The following is a 14,622-nucleotide window of genomic DNA, read 5'->3' on the forward strand; positions in this document are numbered from 1 at the left end:
GCAAAATAATAGTGTACATGTTGGGTGGTTAGTGTATGATTATCCAAACTGACATACTACCCTTCTCCACAGGTTGATGGAGTGCTTTTGATTGTCAAGAATTTATTGGTACCACTATTCATGGTTATATATTTATCAGTGATTACAAATTGTCTAAAAAACAAAAAGACATCCCAAATAGCATTCGATTCCAGGCCAAATATTAGGATCAATTATGGCAAAGCAAGTGAACTGAGTGTCAAAAAGACTTAACCGTAAGCAGCAAAAATTTCCACGCAATTTAGAATCTGTGCAAAAAAATTACTATATTTAACAATATATAATATATTGTTAATATATAACAATACTATATTTTCCTTTGCATCACACTGTTTTTTTTTTTTTTTTCAGTCTTCTTTATTCTAAAGGGCTGAATGTAATCCTTCAGTTCTGGTCAGTGACATTTAGACACAATGAATGCTCTGGACATTATCTCATGACATTTTGTGAATGACTACTGCACAGCTCTGAGTAGCAAATTTCAGCTCTGGTTATTACTGATAAGTCATGGAGGAGCTCAGCTATATTAAGAATTTATAGTTATATGCAGTCATATAGTTAAGGCCATGTTTCCCAGGCAAAAATGTTCTCATAGTTTTATTTTATGTGAATTTTCTGAATTATTTTCTTCCAAAACACGTCGTATCCACCATCAAAGGTGGTAAAAGTACCCAGATTTCTAATTTCACAGTGATGCCACCTCACAGCTCCAAGGCCCCGGTTCAATTCTGTGCTCAGGATACTCTCTGTGGAATTTTGGTACATGTTCTCCCTCTGTCTCTGTGGGTTTCCTCCCATCTGGCAGATGAATGTTAGTCTAAGTTGCTCCTAGGTGTGAATGTGTGTGCATGGTGCCCTGTGATGGACTGGTGTCCCATCCAGGGTACATTCCTGTCTTGCTAAGAGTGTTCCTGGGACAGTCTCTGGGTCCACTGCGACCCTGACCGGAATAAAGCAGTCACTGAAGATGATGGTGATAATGATATTTATGTATTACAAATAGGAAGAGCAAAAACACATTGTTCTACTAACAGTGTGTAAGTTACTGGTGTAACTGTAATGTTTAATATGTGGAATATATCATTTTAATGTCCTTTTTAATGTAATTACCAGCTAATTGTAAAAACAGTTGTGATATATAAAACCATGTAAAACATGATATTTAAACAAAATCAACAAAAGGCCTCTGTAGCTAATAAAGTGGCAAAATTTGGACACAAAACACGTTTTAACGATGAACAATTTTCTAAGATACATTTGATTTCTTCCTGATCTATTCCTTTAAACGTGGGCTACAGAAATGACGTCGCTTCCGGTCACGTGGCCAGAACCTTTTCAGTTGGCGCGGAAAGTTCACGTTTGTTGATGAACTGTCACTGTTACTCAGAAATGGGGAACCCTTTGATATGAAGTTAGTTTTCTTCTGGAAATTATTTATGTAGACTATTTAACAGTCCAAGACCTGTGTGGAGAAGAGTCTCGAATCTGCTGCGTTTGAATGAAATTGCCATTTTTGTCCCTCCGGGTGAGCTCGCGCACATTACAGCTCATTACCATAGAAACGTAGCTTTCGAGCTAACCTAGGCTGCTGTTTTACATTTTGGAAAATGTTAATGTAGCCTGTGTCGAAAAAAAAAAAAACCTCACTGTATTGTTGGAGCATCCTGTGAGATGTTTTATTCCCCTTTCAGGTGTGAATTATGAGTCCACAGAAGCGCACAGTGGAGTCAGGAGCTTTAGAAGTGCGGTTTGTGGGAGATAATGATGTCCTGGATCACATTGTGGAGAAACATGAAGGTATTGAGAGTGAAGAGTCAGCCAAGCCTCTAGCTTTACTTTTTTATTCATTTTATACACCCACATAACTTTCATTTTAATGTATGTACTTCACCTTTATTTAACAATGCTTATCATATTGAATGCAGCATTATAGTTACCACAAACACCATTCAGAGAGAGGACATAACAAATAACACTTATAAACACTTACAACAGCACTGTGAAGCAGTTAAAGCAGGAACAGTCACACCCTTTCCCTTATTCAGTCCTTCATTAATCTTCAGTAATCTGCTCAGGGTCGAGGTGGGAATAGGGGTGGGTGATATGTACAAAATATCATATGATACTGGAAAACATTTCTACGATTCACGATAAATTGGTTTGCTATTAAACTGAGTTTAATGATCCTTTAATGTCTATGGAAATAAATGAACACTGGAATGGAGGAAAAAAGAAACAATTCTGTAAAAAAAAAAAGTTACCATTTTTAAAGAAAACACAACAAAACGTTAACATCAATCCAGCCACTTCCAGTCAGAGGTTGTAATAGTTAACAAAAAAAAAAAAATCACGATATACACAGCATCTCAGAAAAGTGTGTTATGACAATTTATCACTATATCAATATTATATTGTAATATTGCCCAGCCCTAAGCGGGAAAACACCCTTGATGGGACACCAGTCTATTGCAGGGTGCCACACACACACACACACACACACACACACACACACAGACACATCACACTTAGGAGAAATTTAGGATAGCCTTCTGGCATGTTTTTGGGAGGTGGGAGGAAACTGAAAGACACGAAGAGAACATGCAAAACTAGGCACAGATGGTAACCTGAGCTCACGATTAAACATGCTACGTGCTGAACCACAGTGCCACTCCAAATCTCTTATAAATAGCATAAAATCTGATAATAAAATAAATTGCACAAGTTTTAGATGTCATTCCATGACCATGGGGTGGTACAGCTAAAAGCTGTCTTACTGAATTAATGTAACACCATTATAAAAATTAAGCATTTTAGAAATATGGGTATATTTATAGCAATATTTTTCTACTCTTCCTACTTACTCATATTCTTACTCTTAAGTAATAAACACATTTTAACACAGCAGTTGTACTCAGAAACCAAATGACTTACTGTACTATGGTATGTACACTGTATATGTCATGTCCATCTTACACAGTCTACCTTGTTCTTATTCTGGCACCTGGTTTTGAACAGAAGCTGAGATTGCTGTACTGAGCATCACCTTTATGATCATGATTCTGCTTTTAGGGTCAAAAGCCCCACAGAGTTCAATCCAAACTCTTGTAAGCCTGAAGAGCCGTAGAAAGCCATCTGCAGGCACTGCTGAAGAGGAAGAGGATGAGGACGGTGTTTTTAACGAGCAAAACTATATTGAGGCTCTTGGTGCTGCCACACAAGGTGAGATGTTGAAACTATAAAGAATTGCCCTTAATATGTAGTACCAGCTTTTATCAAACGCCCTTAGTTGGCCAGTAGTTTGTGTTGCTTCTTCTAGCTGAGTGCTGGTTATCTGTATGTTTTGTATGCTCTGCAGATGGAGATGAAGATGGATCAGCCACTGCAGGAGCCTCTGTGTTCACTTTCCAGACTATTAAACGTGCCAATAAAATGGCACAAGTGGGTAAGTGAGAAGAGGGAAATCCTCAGTTGGCTTCAGAATGTTTCTTTTTACACTGATATTAAACTGACAGTCCTGATTAGATAATTTGTTTATCACGACTTGAAATTTATGAGGGAATCTATGGTGTGAACAAAGTTAGGCATTGTGGAATGACGAGTGAAAAGTGTCTAGTTTTAGATGCTGTGATAACCTGCGATGAATACGGGCCCTGACGACTGACCCCTTGTAGGTGGGTGGAGCTCTATAATAAAGAATCATGGACTAGAGCCTTTTGAGTGACAGTGAATACAGAGAGAAAAGGAGGGGGCCAAGCATGGATCCTTGATGCATGCCAGTATTTAGCTAATGTGAATTTGAGTCCTTGAGAGGAGAGAAGAGAAGAGATGGCCTGTGCGATGGTGGGTCGGGGACAGGAGGTGCGATGAAGAGGAGCTTAGAGATGTCAGTGACTGGGAGCAGGGTAGAGATGGCTGTGGCATCGCTGCATTTTTGCTTTCTTTTGTTTGTTTCTTTGTTTTTATAAAAATGATTTGACAGCTGGTTTGGTGGTGAAATTTAGTATTTTTTGTTTTGGTTAATTTTCCCCTCTTTTTTGGTGTTAAATAATTTAATTTTGTAGAGATTAAAGTTTTTCAGTTTTACTTGGCAGTTTGTTAGCAAACCTGTATATCATGACACACATCATGTATTATACAATACTGAATTTATTGTATTTACCACCACTCTCCTTTTTTTTTTTCACTTCAGCATCGGAGTGGGCACGCACTCCTGGAAAAAGTGTTACATTTAGCACTCCCGATAGTCCAGAGGAGCCACCGAGCCCCGCCCGTGCTTCCAAGAGTGAGCACCCAACTTATGCTCTCTTACTTTCCCCTTTAATATGCATATTTATAATAATGCTGTTGTGTACTTCTCACTTCTAGAGTTGGTGACTCAAAACAAAACTCCTCAAAAGGTAATTGCAGCAACTTATTTCTTTCAGCTATATGCAGTCAATAAATAGTAAGCGAACTACATAATGCAAAAACTGTTTACTGATGGTTGTCTTTTCAGGGGAAGAAAGTACAGTTTGTTTCCACGACCCCGCACCGACTGAGAAAGAGAATATCAGGTTTGGTTAAATCACTTAAAACAGGATTTGTTGATTATAGAAAAAGCTGGACTGTCAACATCCAGTTTTAAAAAATTATATTAAAATTGAATATTCTAAAATTTAGGTCTTTAATGGAATTTTGTTCACCTTGATTTAATGCCAGTCTGTATTTTATTTTGTCTGTTTCACTAATAATGATTAAACTGGAATTAATCTCCAGGTGTTCCAAAACTTTTGACCGGCATTGCATTATCATTTTTCTGACAATTTTTTCTTTTTTCCCCAGCTCCTAATCTGAAGTCAGACAGTGACAGTGATTTCTCCCCCTCAAACTCTGAGGAGGAAGAGGAGGATGAACGTGAAGATGAGGAGGAAAAAGGAGAAAAGAGTGAAGCTCAGCCGAAAACCCCCAGCAAAACGTCTACAGCAGCTGCTGCGCTTTACAAGACGCCTGCCAAGAAGAGCAAGAAAGCCCCAGAGGTAGGATTCTGTTGATGGTTTTGGCTGAGTATGGAGAGCTGTTTGTGTGGGTACTGTCTTTCTCACACTTTAACATTTCATGCACCCCAAAATATTTGTCAAAATGGTACTAAACATTTTGTGCTGAGCACAAATCTGTAACCATGTCTTATTCCAGCCCAGCCTGGTCGAGGAGTACTTTGAAGCTCACAGCAGCTCGAAGGTTCTCACATCGGACCGAACCCTCCAAAAGCTCCAGACCCCAAAACTGGATCGGGTCAGTTCTGTTCAGCTGTCTACAATTAACCCAGCTGCTAACAGCTGTTATATTTATGCTACACGTATGTGTAACTGATGGAAATTTTCACTGTGTCTTGTAGGAAACTCTGCTGCGGTTGCTTGATGGAAAGCCCTCCTGTTATACAGATGAGATCACTCAGCTGAATAAAAAACACGCGAAGAATTTCAGCAAATGGATGCTGCAGTTACAGTTGAGTTGAAAATCCAGATGTTTATTTGAGCATGCATTTCAAAGTATGTGTTAAGACTGGGTTTTTGTTTTATTCCACACAGCATAAATAACCTGTATTAAAACATATTTTTATATACATGTCAACAGGATGGGCTTCAACATACTGCTGTATGGCTTGGGCTCGAAGAAGCTTTTACTGGAGAAGTTCCGCACTACCATGCTGTCTGATTCAATGCACCTGGTGGTCAACGGCTTTTTCCCAAGCATCACACTCAAATCGGTCAGTTTTAGCTTTTATTACACAGCTCTCTCATTTCAGAAAGAAATTTTAAGCAAGGTGGTCTTTAGCTTGCTTTGAAAATGGCTCATATATAAGCATTAGAGTTTCCATTGTGATTTCATCTCCAACCTACCAGTGCGAACTGATTTATATTCAGCATTGTGAATACTGAAAATCTATAAAAATCTCTAGTATATTTTTAAGCTTTCACTTAGATATACACTAGGGCTGCTAGTAGGTACAAAATAGGTTATTTTGATTTATACTGATATTATATTATATTAATATCTCAAATTGAAGTAATTGCATGTCATATATGACTTGTAATTGGACAGTCATTACAAAAAATGTCATACTGTTTTGACCTCGTTTGAGGAAAAGTAATGATATGCTTAGCATTTAGTGGAACGCAATACAGCTGTGATGATTGCATTTCAAGGTGATTTGCATTCAATTCTGACAAATTTAACAGTCTTTAAACACAAATATTATTTCTAAAGAAAAAAGAGATCAACCTATATGAAAACAATGTAATGGCGTTTTTATTTTGGCTTGTTTTTTTTTTTAATATCACTACTGAAAAGTAGTTAATGTCACATGTGCAGTGCACTTCATGTGTTCCACTGTAATAGCTGAGACATTTCTCGTCATACAATATACTTTGAAATATATTTGAACAAATCAGTGACCCCTCAAGGTTGGGCAATGTTTTCTCCATATAGATATAAATAGAAACAAAATTTATAATTGACTTTTCATTATTGCTTTAAGAAATGCAAGAAAGAAATCCTAGTCATATAGAGTGTATAATTTGGATTTTTTTTTTTTTTTTTTTGTGAGCATTATTCTGACAGATCAGGCATAGCTGATGTATGTTAGAAAATCACAGATGTATCTCATATTAGTTTGATTTGACCGAACATATGGATGTGTAATATTGTGCCTAATATTTTTTTCTCGTGTTGCGTCATTCCACTTTGACAGATCTTAAATGCCATCACCAGTGAGATCCTGGAGCATGATGGGAGTTTTCGTACTCCGATGGACCAAATAGACTTCATTGTGAAAACCCTTAAAAAAGGTTCTCTTCAGATATTCCTTCACATGAAATATCAGATGCACATTGTATATAACTTTTACATTTATCCTCAATCACTGGTAAAGCATCATGATGTTGACTGATGTGTGAACATTTTTTGTATTCTTACAAGACCCAGACAACCACATCTACCTGATCATCCACAACATTGATGGCCCCATGCTGCGTGGTGAGAAGAACCAGCAGGCCCTGGGGCAGCTGGCCTCTATTCCCAACATGCACATGCTCGCCTCCATAGATCACATCAACGCCCCTCTTGGTCTGTTTTCACACTTTAACAATATACGATAATCATTTTGGCAGTGTCTCAGAATGTGGTCCATCAGGTCACATAACTATGTTCTTTAGCTCAGTGGTGTATTTGAGACGTTCACTGTTACCTTGGCTGTGTTATTGTTCAGTGTGGGACCACTCGAAGATGTGTGTGTTTAACTGGCTGTGGTACGAGACGACTACCTTCCTGCCGTACACAGAAGAGACGTCATACGAGAACTCTCTCCTGGTGCAGCAGACAGGAGCGCTGGCTCTTAGCTCGCTCACACACGTCCTGCGCAGTCTCACACCAAACGCCAGGTACAGCACCACACACACACACCTCTACCCCTAACACCACACACAGTTATAGCTAGGCAAGCAAACATGCAGCATTACTTTGCATTCTCACTAGCAAGTTACAAGTCAGGGATGATTCTCCCAGTTTGTTTCTTCATGAGCATGTGGTGACCGCTACTGCTGTGACTTTGGGCGTGGCCTGTCTTTGTAGGTTTTTAGATTTTGATTAAGAACTTATGTCACATCAAGCTGCTGTCTGATATCAATTACATAAGTTAAGTAGTGTAATAATAAACCAAAGAACTTGTAAGACTGTGTTTATAGGTTGTTATTCTGTTTTTCACACAAAAAGTTAAATAAGAACGAAATGTTGGTAGGAAAGTCAAAGTTGTGAGAGCAGGGAACTGGTTTAATGTCTAAAAATGTATGCAAAGAGTTTTACAGAAATTTACAGAAGCCAGTTATTTGTTTTTGATACACATAATTTGCATAAAATTGAGATCTATCTATCAAATCTAAGTTTGGACATCACTGTGTTGCCCGAATGGCCATTTTGATTACATTAGTTCAGTAGTTAGTTCAGTAGTGTTCTTTCACAAGAATCAGTTTTGGTCTCAAAGATGATCCTGTGTGCTTTGTTCACAGAGGGATCTTCAGATTACTGGCTGAATTCCAGCTGGAGAACAAAGACAATCCTTCATATACAGGTAAAACAGTAGATTTTATATTAATTAAGAATTTGCTCAGTCCTCCATGTTCTCTTTTTTGCTAAAAATCACTTTTTGGAGCAGTTTCTCCAATGATCTCTAACAGCATATTTTTTCCTTTGTTTTGTTGCTGGACTTACTTTTCATGTTTCTGTTATGATTTGTGTTCAGGTTTGTCTTTTCAAGATTTTTACCAGCGTTGTCGTGAGGCCTTCCTGGTGAACAGTGACATCACGCTGAGGACTCAGCTGACAGAGTTCAGGGATCACAAGCTGATCCGCACCAAGAAGGTGAATCAGTACACCTACATGGGATTTGTCCTGAATTACTGACCCGGAGTAGAGAATATGTGCACATGTTCTGTCTGCAGGAATTGGCATGTGTACTTTCTAGTCACCATTAAAACAGTAGATGTTTTTTCATAATAATCAATAAAGATGTTAAATGGGTTTTCTTTTCTTTAAATTAATGTATGAATTTTCTCTTTGCAGGGAGCTGATGGAATAGAGTACCTTCTGATCCCCGTGGATGCGGGAACTCTCACAGACTTCCTAGAGAAAGAGGATGTTGAGTAATCAGGGCAGAAGGAAAAGACAACGAGTACTGTTTTGATGACTGGCCGCCTGTCTTTGGACACTGTTTACTGCACCTGTCTGTTCTGATTACTGTGGATAGACAGCAATAAGCTGGCACAGATCGCCAAACTGCAAGCTGTGTAGTTCAGTAGGACAAAACTAGATGTGATTCAGACTTCATGCACTGTAGAAGTCCAACTGAAATGAGTCTACGCTTAAAGTATTGAAACTTAAATCATAGACACTTTTTGTAAACAGTATGTATTATGTACAAACAAGAAATAAATATGATGCATTGCAATTTATTTACATATAAAAATATGTTCAGTAAATATATATTTAAATTCACAGGGTTATTCCTGCAATATCATAATAATACACATATACAAGCAACTTGGTAACAATCAGATGCTGAACAGATCCTAATGCAATATACTGTTTAGGCTTCTTTGTGTTTAAACAAGACAGGAACAGCAAATGCTAAATTAACACCAGGAACAGTAATCACTGATAATGCCTGTAAAAAGTAGAGTTCACTGATAATTTCTCTGTGAAGTTAGTTTTAAACTCCTTAAACCTAAATATATACACTATATGGCCAAAAGTTTGAGGACACCTGACAGTTGTAGCATTACAGTTTCCCTTCACTGGAATTAAGAGTCTCAAACCTGTTCTGGCATGACAATGCATCTGCACAAAGCGATCTCCATGAAGACATGGATTGTCGAGGTTGGCGTGAAAGAACTTGAGTGTCCTCCAGAGTCCTGACCTCAACCCCACTGAACTGGAACACTGACTACACCCCAGGCCTCCTCACCTGACATCAGTGCCTGATCTCACTAATGCTCTTCAGTCTGAATGGGCAAATCACAACATCTACACACCAAAATTTAGTGGAAAGCCTTCTCAGAAGAGTGGAGGTTATTATAACAGCAAAGGGAGACTAAATCTGGAATGGGATGTTCAACAAGCATGTATGGGTGTGATGGTCAGATGTCCACATAATTTTGGCCATATAGTGTAGCTATATACACACACATACTGGTGACAAATTAAAGGAGAAACCAGTGGCTTTCCCATGCTGTGCGGGTATTTAATTATGTAGGCATGGTTTGGTTCCTTTTGACCTCTTCTGACTGCTCACCTTTATCTTATGAGGAAACATTTCTATCTTAATGGGAGTGGTCTCTTTCAGGATGACTCCACCCCCATTCACAGGGTATGAAGGCTCACTGAATGGTTTGATGACTATGAAAATGATTTCAATCATCTGCTATAACCGTCATGCTCAACTAATCTCAATCCAGTTGAACACCTATGGGAGATTTTGTAGTGACATGTGAGACTCCACCACAGTCATCATAACACCAGTTGAAGGAATATCTTTTGGAAGAATGGCGTTCATCGTTCCTGTGCAGCACTGAGGCTGTAAGTTAATTGTCGATGGCTTGCTATCATTACTAAGACACTTCAGATTGATTTTTCCATTTATTTGTCACCTGTCTTGTATTTGTTACAGAGCAGGGAGTTTTTTAGTCTGGCAACAATGTCTGTAAACATATCAAGCTGGATTCTTTTATATCAAAAAGCTATTTTCTGTTGCTGGTCATTCTGCATGCAGTAGTAATTAGCTCTTATTCAGTGCTGAGCAATTGGTATTTTCTCTTTCTGTCTACTGCGAGCTCTGAGTTTGTTCTCTGTGGCACACTGAACAGTTTTCAGCTCTTCTGTGTCCAGGTCCTTCAGCAGGAGCAGCACAGCTTCCAGAGTGTGACTCTACACACACACACACATATCAGGATGTTAGAAACTACACTGAAATCATGAATGCTTAATAATACATGTTGACTGTGAATCACTTCTAATACTACGCAAGGAAGCTGTATACCTGCCAGGATCGTACCAGTGAGATTTGGAGGAAATTAGATATAATGTTACATGTAGACTAACCTTTTTCTTCAGGGAGGCCCCTGCTTCTCGTGAAGATGAAAATTTATCTCTAGGCAATGGCTTCATCCCCAACTGAGCATGGATTTTACTGAGGACAAAACAAAAAAACATCACTCAAAATTTTTTCACTAGTAATATCTTAGCAGCAAATTAGCCTGAGTCTGGTCAAAAGGATTGTCATTAAACTTGGCTTATAGCGCACAAAACAAACAAACAAAAACCACAATGTACACACACTGAGCATTTTATTAGGAACACCTGAACACCTGCTCATACATACAACAAGACCCTGTGATCTCTGTGATTTTGACCGTGGAATTGATTGTTGGTGCCAGGCGGGCTGGTCTGAGTATTTCTATAACTGCTGATCTCCTGGGATTTTCACACACAACTGTCTCTAGAGTTTACTCAGAATTGTGCAATAAAGAAAAAACATCCAGTGAGTGGCAATTCTGTAAAATGAAATGCCTTTTTGATGAGAGAGGTCAATGGAGAATGGCCAGACTGGTTCAAGCTGACAGAAAGGCTACAGTTATTCAGAGAACGACTCTGTACAATTGTGGTGAACAGAAAAGCATCTCAGAATGCACAACACATCGACCCATGAGGCAGATGGGCTACAACAGCAGAAGACCACGTTGGGTTCCACTTCTGTCAGCCAAGAATAGAAAGCTGAAGCTGCAGTGGGCACAGAATCACCAAAATTGGAAAGTTGAAGACTGGGAAAATGTAGCCTGGTCTGATGAATCTTGATTTCTGCGGAGGCACACAGATGGTAGGGTCAGAATTTGGTGCCAACAGCATGAATCCATGGACCCAACCTGCCTTGTGTCAGCAGTCCAGGCTGGTGGAGGTGGTGTAATGGTGTGGGGAATGTTTTCTTGCCACACTTTGGGCCCATTAATACCAATCAATCATCGCTTGAATGCCACAGCCTATTTGAGTATTGCTGCTGATCATGTGCATCCCTTCATAGCCACAATTTACACATCTTCTAATGGCTACTTCCAGCAAGATAATGCACCATGTCACAAAGCAAAAGTCATCTCAAACTGGTTTCATGAACATGACAATGAGTTCATTGTTCTTCAGTGACCTTCCCAGTCACCAGATCTGAATCCAGTAGAACACCTTTGGGATGTGGTAGAACGGGAGATTCACAGAATGAAAGTGCACATGAAAAATCTGCAGGAATTGCGTGATGCAATCATGTCAACATAGACCAGAATCTCAAAGGAAAGTTTCCAACATCTTATGGAATCCATACCACAAAGAATTGAGGCTGTTTTGAGAGCAAAGGGAGGCCCTATCCAGTATTAGTATAATGTTCCTAATATAATGCTTGATGAGTGTATTCCTTGTTTGGTGTAAATCATATTATTCTGCTATCAATGTACTGATGCTTTTTTGTACAAGTGGTTAATGGTGGCTTGCGTAAGAGCGCTGGAATACACTGGGATAAAAATGTCTTGCAGTATTCTGAAAGGACCATGGACTCTGTGTCGTATCAGGTAAAGCTTGACCTGCATTTATAGAACAGGAAGCTAAGATCATCAGGAATTTCTGAGGCAGGTCTGAGAATAACAGGAAGAATTGTGATTTTTTTTTTTTTTTTTATTTGCCGATCCCAGCAATTTCATTACAAAGGCCAATATGGTGTTAAATAATAACGTATAGTAGCTTTGCTGGAGCAGCAGTGACTGAGATGGAGATCAAAGTCCCTGTTTGTATAGACAGCTAACCCCGGGGTTGGAATATCTATGTAAAAGCAATAAAAAAAAAACAGGAATGAGTGTCCCCGAAGAGGCTACTACTATTTCTAGTAGCTACTGTTTCTCATCTCTCCCACTATTTTTCCACAATCTTGAGTTTTTCTTTTTCCTAAGAGCTGATGTACAGTTACAGTTCCAAATAGCCTATATAAACTTGTATTGAATGTTCCAAAGACAGACTAAAAAGGCAGCATCGACTCACTTGGTCTCCTCCATACTGTAATTGAGAGGGTCGTACTCGGAGTCTGCCTCTGTGAGGCCATTGGTAGAACTGGCTGTGGCAGGACCTGGAGGAGTGATCACTTCCTCGCCTTCTTCCAAAGCAAGTGCAAGCTCTTCTTCAGTCACAACTAAACAAAAGAGGAGCTTAAAGGAAGTTGTTCAGGGAACAGTCACATCAGATAAAACTTCATCACTGCTCGTACAATAAGATTGTTCTTATTTCTCATTTACCATTTGAAAATGGTGAATAATCTGACTTGGGGGATTAGACAATAGTCAGGGGATAGATTCACTGTGAGCTTAATCACGATGTATGATGTAACTGAAGGTGGTAATGCTGTTCTCACGCTGGTACCCTTTTTACATTTACATGGTGCTGAGCTTATAAAATATCTTAGAAGGTTTCGCTTGAAGCTATATATTTTTTTTTTTAAAACATGACGTTGAAATGGGTGCATTTAATCAAGAAATGGATGAACACAGAAGACAAAGGAAGTGCAGGAAAGATATGAGCATGGCATCACTCATTTGCAGCATGTTTTAAAGCTTAGCATCTGCCTCACTCTTACCCACCCTGGTTGTCTAGTTTTTGCAGACCAGGCAGGTTCCTCAGCACAGTCAGGCGGTACTTCGCCGGGTCTGCGTCACAGCACGGGTTCTCTGCCAGCCACAGAACTTTCAGACAGGTGAGGTTTTTAAGATGGCTCAGCTCTGAGAGACTCTGGATGTCGTTGCGCCTCAGGTAGAGCTCGGTCAGATGCTGACAGTTGGCGATGTGCTCCAGAGAGGAGATATTATTGGCACTGAGAAAGAGAAATGACTAAACATTTGACTCATTTGAAATACTTGAAAGTGGCCTTATAAATAGTAACAGAAAAGATGAAGAGCTGAGCATGCAGAAAATTATTCTCTATTACAGTAATGCTATAGCAATCCTACCTTAATGTTAAGACTTCAACATTGGGAATTTCAGTGAATATTGAGATCTGAAAATACACATCACCACAGAATCATTTCAGTAAGCAATAAAGAAAGAAAATAATTATTATAAAACAGGTTACCTTGAAAAAGTACTTACATCTGTCAAGCTGCAGCCCCTACAACACAGAAATAATATATTGAGTAGGATGAAAATGTAATCTTAACCTTAAGATATGGAAAAATTGCCAAAAATGCACCCTACTCCATGTGTGTGTAGAACAGCTGTTTCCCCTACGCAGCCTAAATGACTTTCACTAAATAAAACACAATTTTGGCCTTATCTTTAGTTTAGATGCTAATGCTAAACTTACTTGTTTTGTAAGCTACCTAGCCTGTGTTAGCTATCCAGCTAGTGAAGTTAATACAAACTAGCTAAATCAAGCACAACGTACCAGCAATTCAACTTTTTTACGCTTTCAAGGTCCGACGCTTTGGCCCGTGAGAGAACAAGTTTCCGAGTTAATTTCATTCTGGAGTTGCACCGTATTAGCTCAAATATTATTGTACAGATCCCAAAGACAAACTGGCCTGTTCTGTAGCCATCACATCACTTAGCGTTACTGCCAAACAAGCGACACTGCGCATGCGCCTGAAATCCCAACTGCAATGCCAGATAAAACCGCTAGAGGGAGACATTTCATAACATTTCGTAACACTTTGGTAATACTGTAAATACTTTAACCATCTGCCAATAAAGCTCACTGAATTTAATTACATTGACATCTCATACACGTTTATCATACACATTCATAGCTTAAAATACGGCAACTAGTACAGCATGATATTTCTAGTCACTTGAAGTACTCTATATAAAGCCTAAAGACAATCTAGCTTTCTTGGTGGCCATCACGTCACTTCGTGTTACTGCCAAACAAGCGACACTGCGCATGCGCAAAGACTGCAACGCCTAACAAAACCGCTAGAGGGAGACATTTCACATGCGCTTATTTTTCACACTGGCTCTTTTTTAGCTGTGATG

The 14,622-nt window shown here is 39.1% G+C and overlaps 2 protein-coding genes across 2 annotated transcripts; one reads left to right on the forward strand and one right to left on the reverse strand.

Annotated features, from left to right (window-relative positions):
* The first annotated feature begins 1,343 nt into the window (after positions 1–1,343).
* On the forward strand, positions 1,344–9,023 carry orc2 (origin recognition complex, subunit 2). Its single transcript, XM_026930840.3, has 17 exons — positions 1,344–1,564; positions 1,731–1,836; positions 3,109–3,258; positions 3,395–3,481; positions 4,229–4,321; positions 4,405–4,436; positions 4,535–4,592; positions 4,861–5,054; positions 5,212–5,310; positions 5,414–5,523; positions 5,653–5,785; positions 6,770–6,866; positions 6,997–7,143; positions 7,286–7,457; positions 8,082–8,143; positions 8,315–8,433; positions 8,635–9,023. The coding sequence occupies exons 2-17, from the start codon at positions 1,740–1,742 to the stop codon at positions 8,716–8,718; spliced, it is 1,734 nt and encodes a 577-aa protein (XP_026786641.3). The 5' UTR covers positions 1,344–1,564; positions 1,731–1,739; the 3' UTR covers positions 8,719–9,023.
* A 1,170-nt stretch (positions 9,024–10,193) lies between these two features.
* On the reverse strand, positions 10,194–14,485 carry cfap410 (cilia and flagella associated protein 410). Its single transcript, XM_026930841.3, has 7 exons — positions 14,036–14,485; positions 13,741–13,759; positions 13,602–13,648; positions 13,236–13,465; positions 12,643–12,790; positions 10,669–10,756; positions 10,194–10,494 (listed from the first exon to the last, which is right to left on the reverse strand). The coding sequence occupies exons 1-7, from the start codon at positions 14,110–14,112 to the stop codon at positions 10,357–10,359; spliced, it is 747 nt and encodes a 248-aa protein (XP_026786642.3). The 5' UTR covers positions 14,113–14,485; the 3' UTR covers positions 10,194–10,356.
* Positions 14,486–14,622: the final 137 nt, after the last annotated feature.

This window comes from Pangasianodon hypophthalmus, chromosome 11 (assembly GCF_027358585.1).
Source record: "Pangasianodon hypophthalmus isolate fPanHyp1 chromosome 11, fPanHyp1.pri, whole genome shotgun sequence".
Classification (NCBI taxonomy): domain Eukaryota; kingdom Metazoa; phylum Chordata; class Actinopteri; order Siluriformes; family Pangasiidae; genus Pangasianodon; species Pangasianodon hypophthalmus.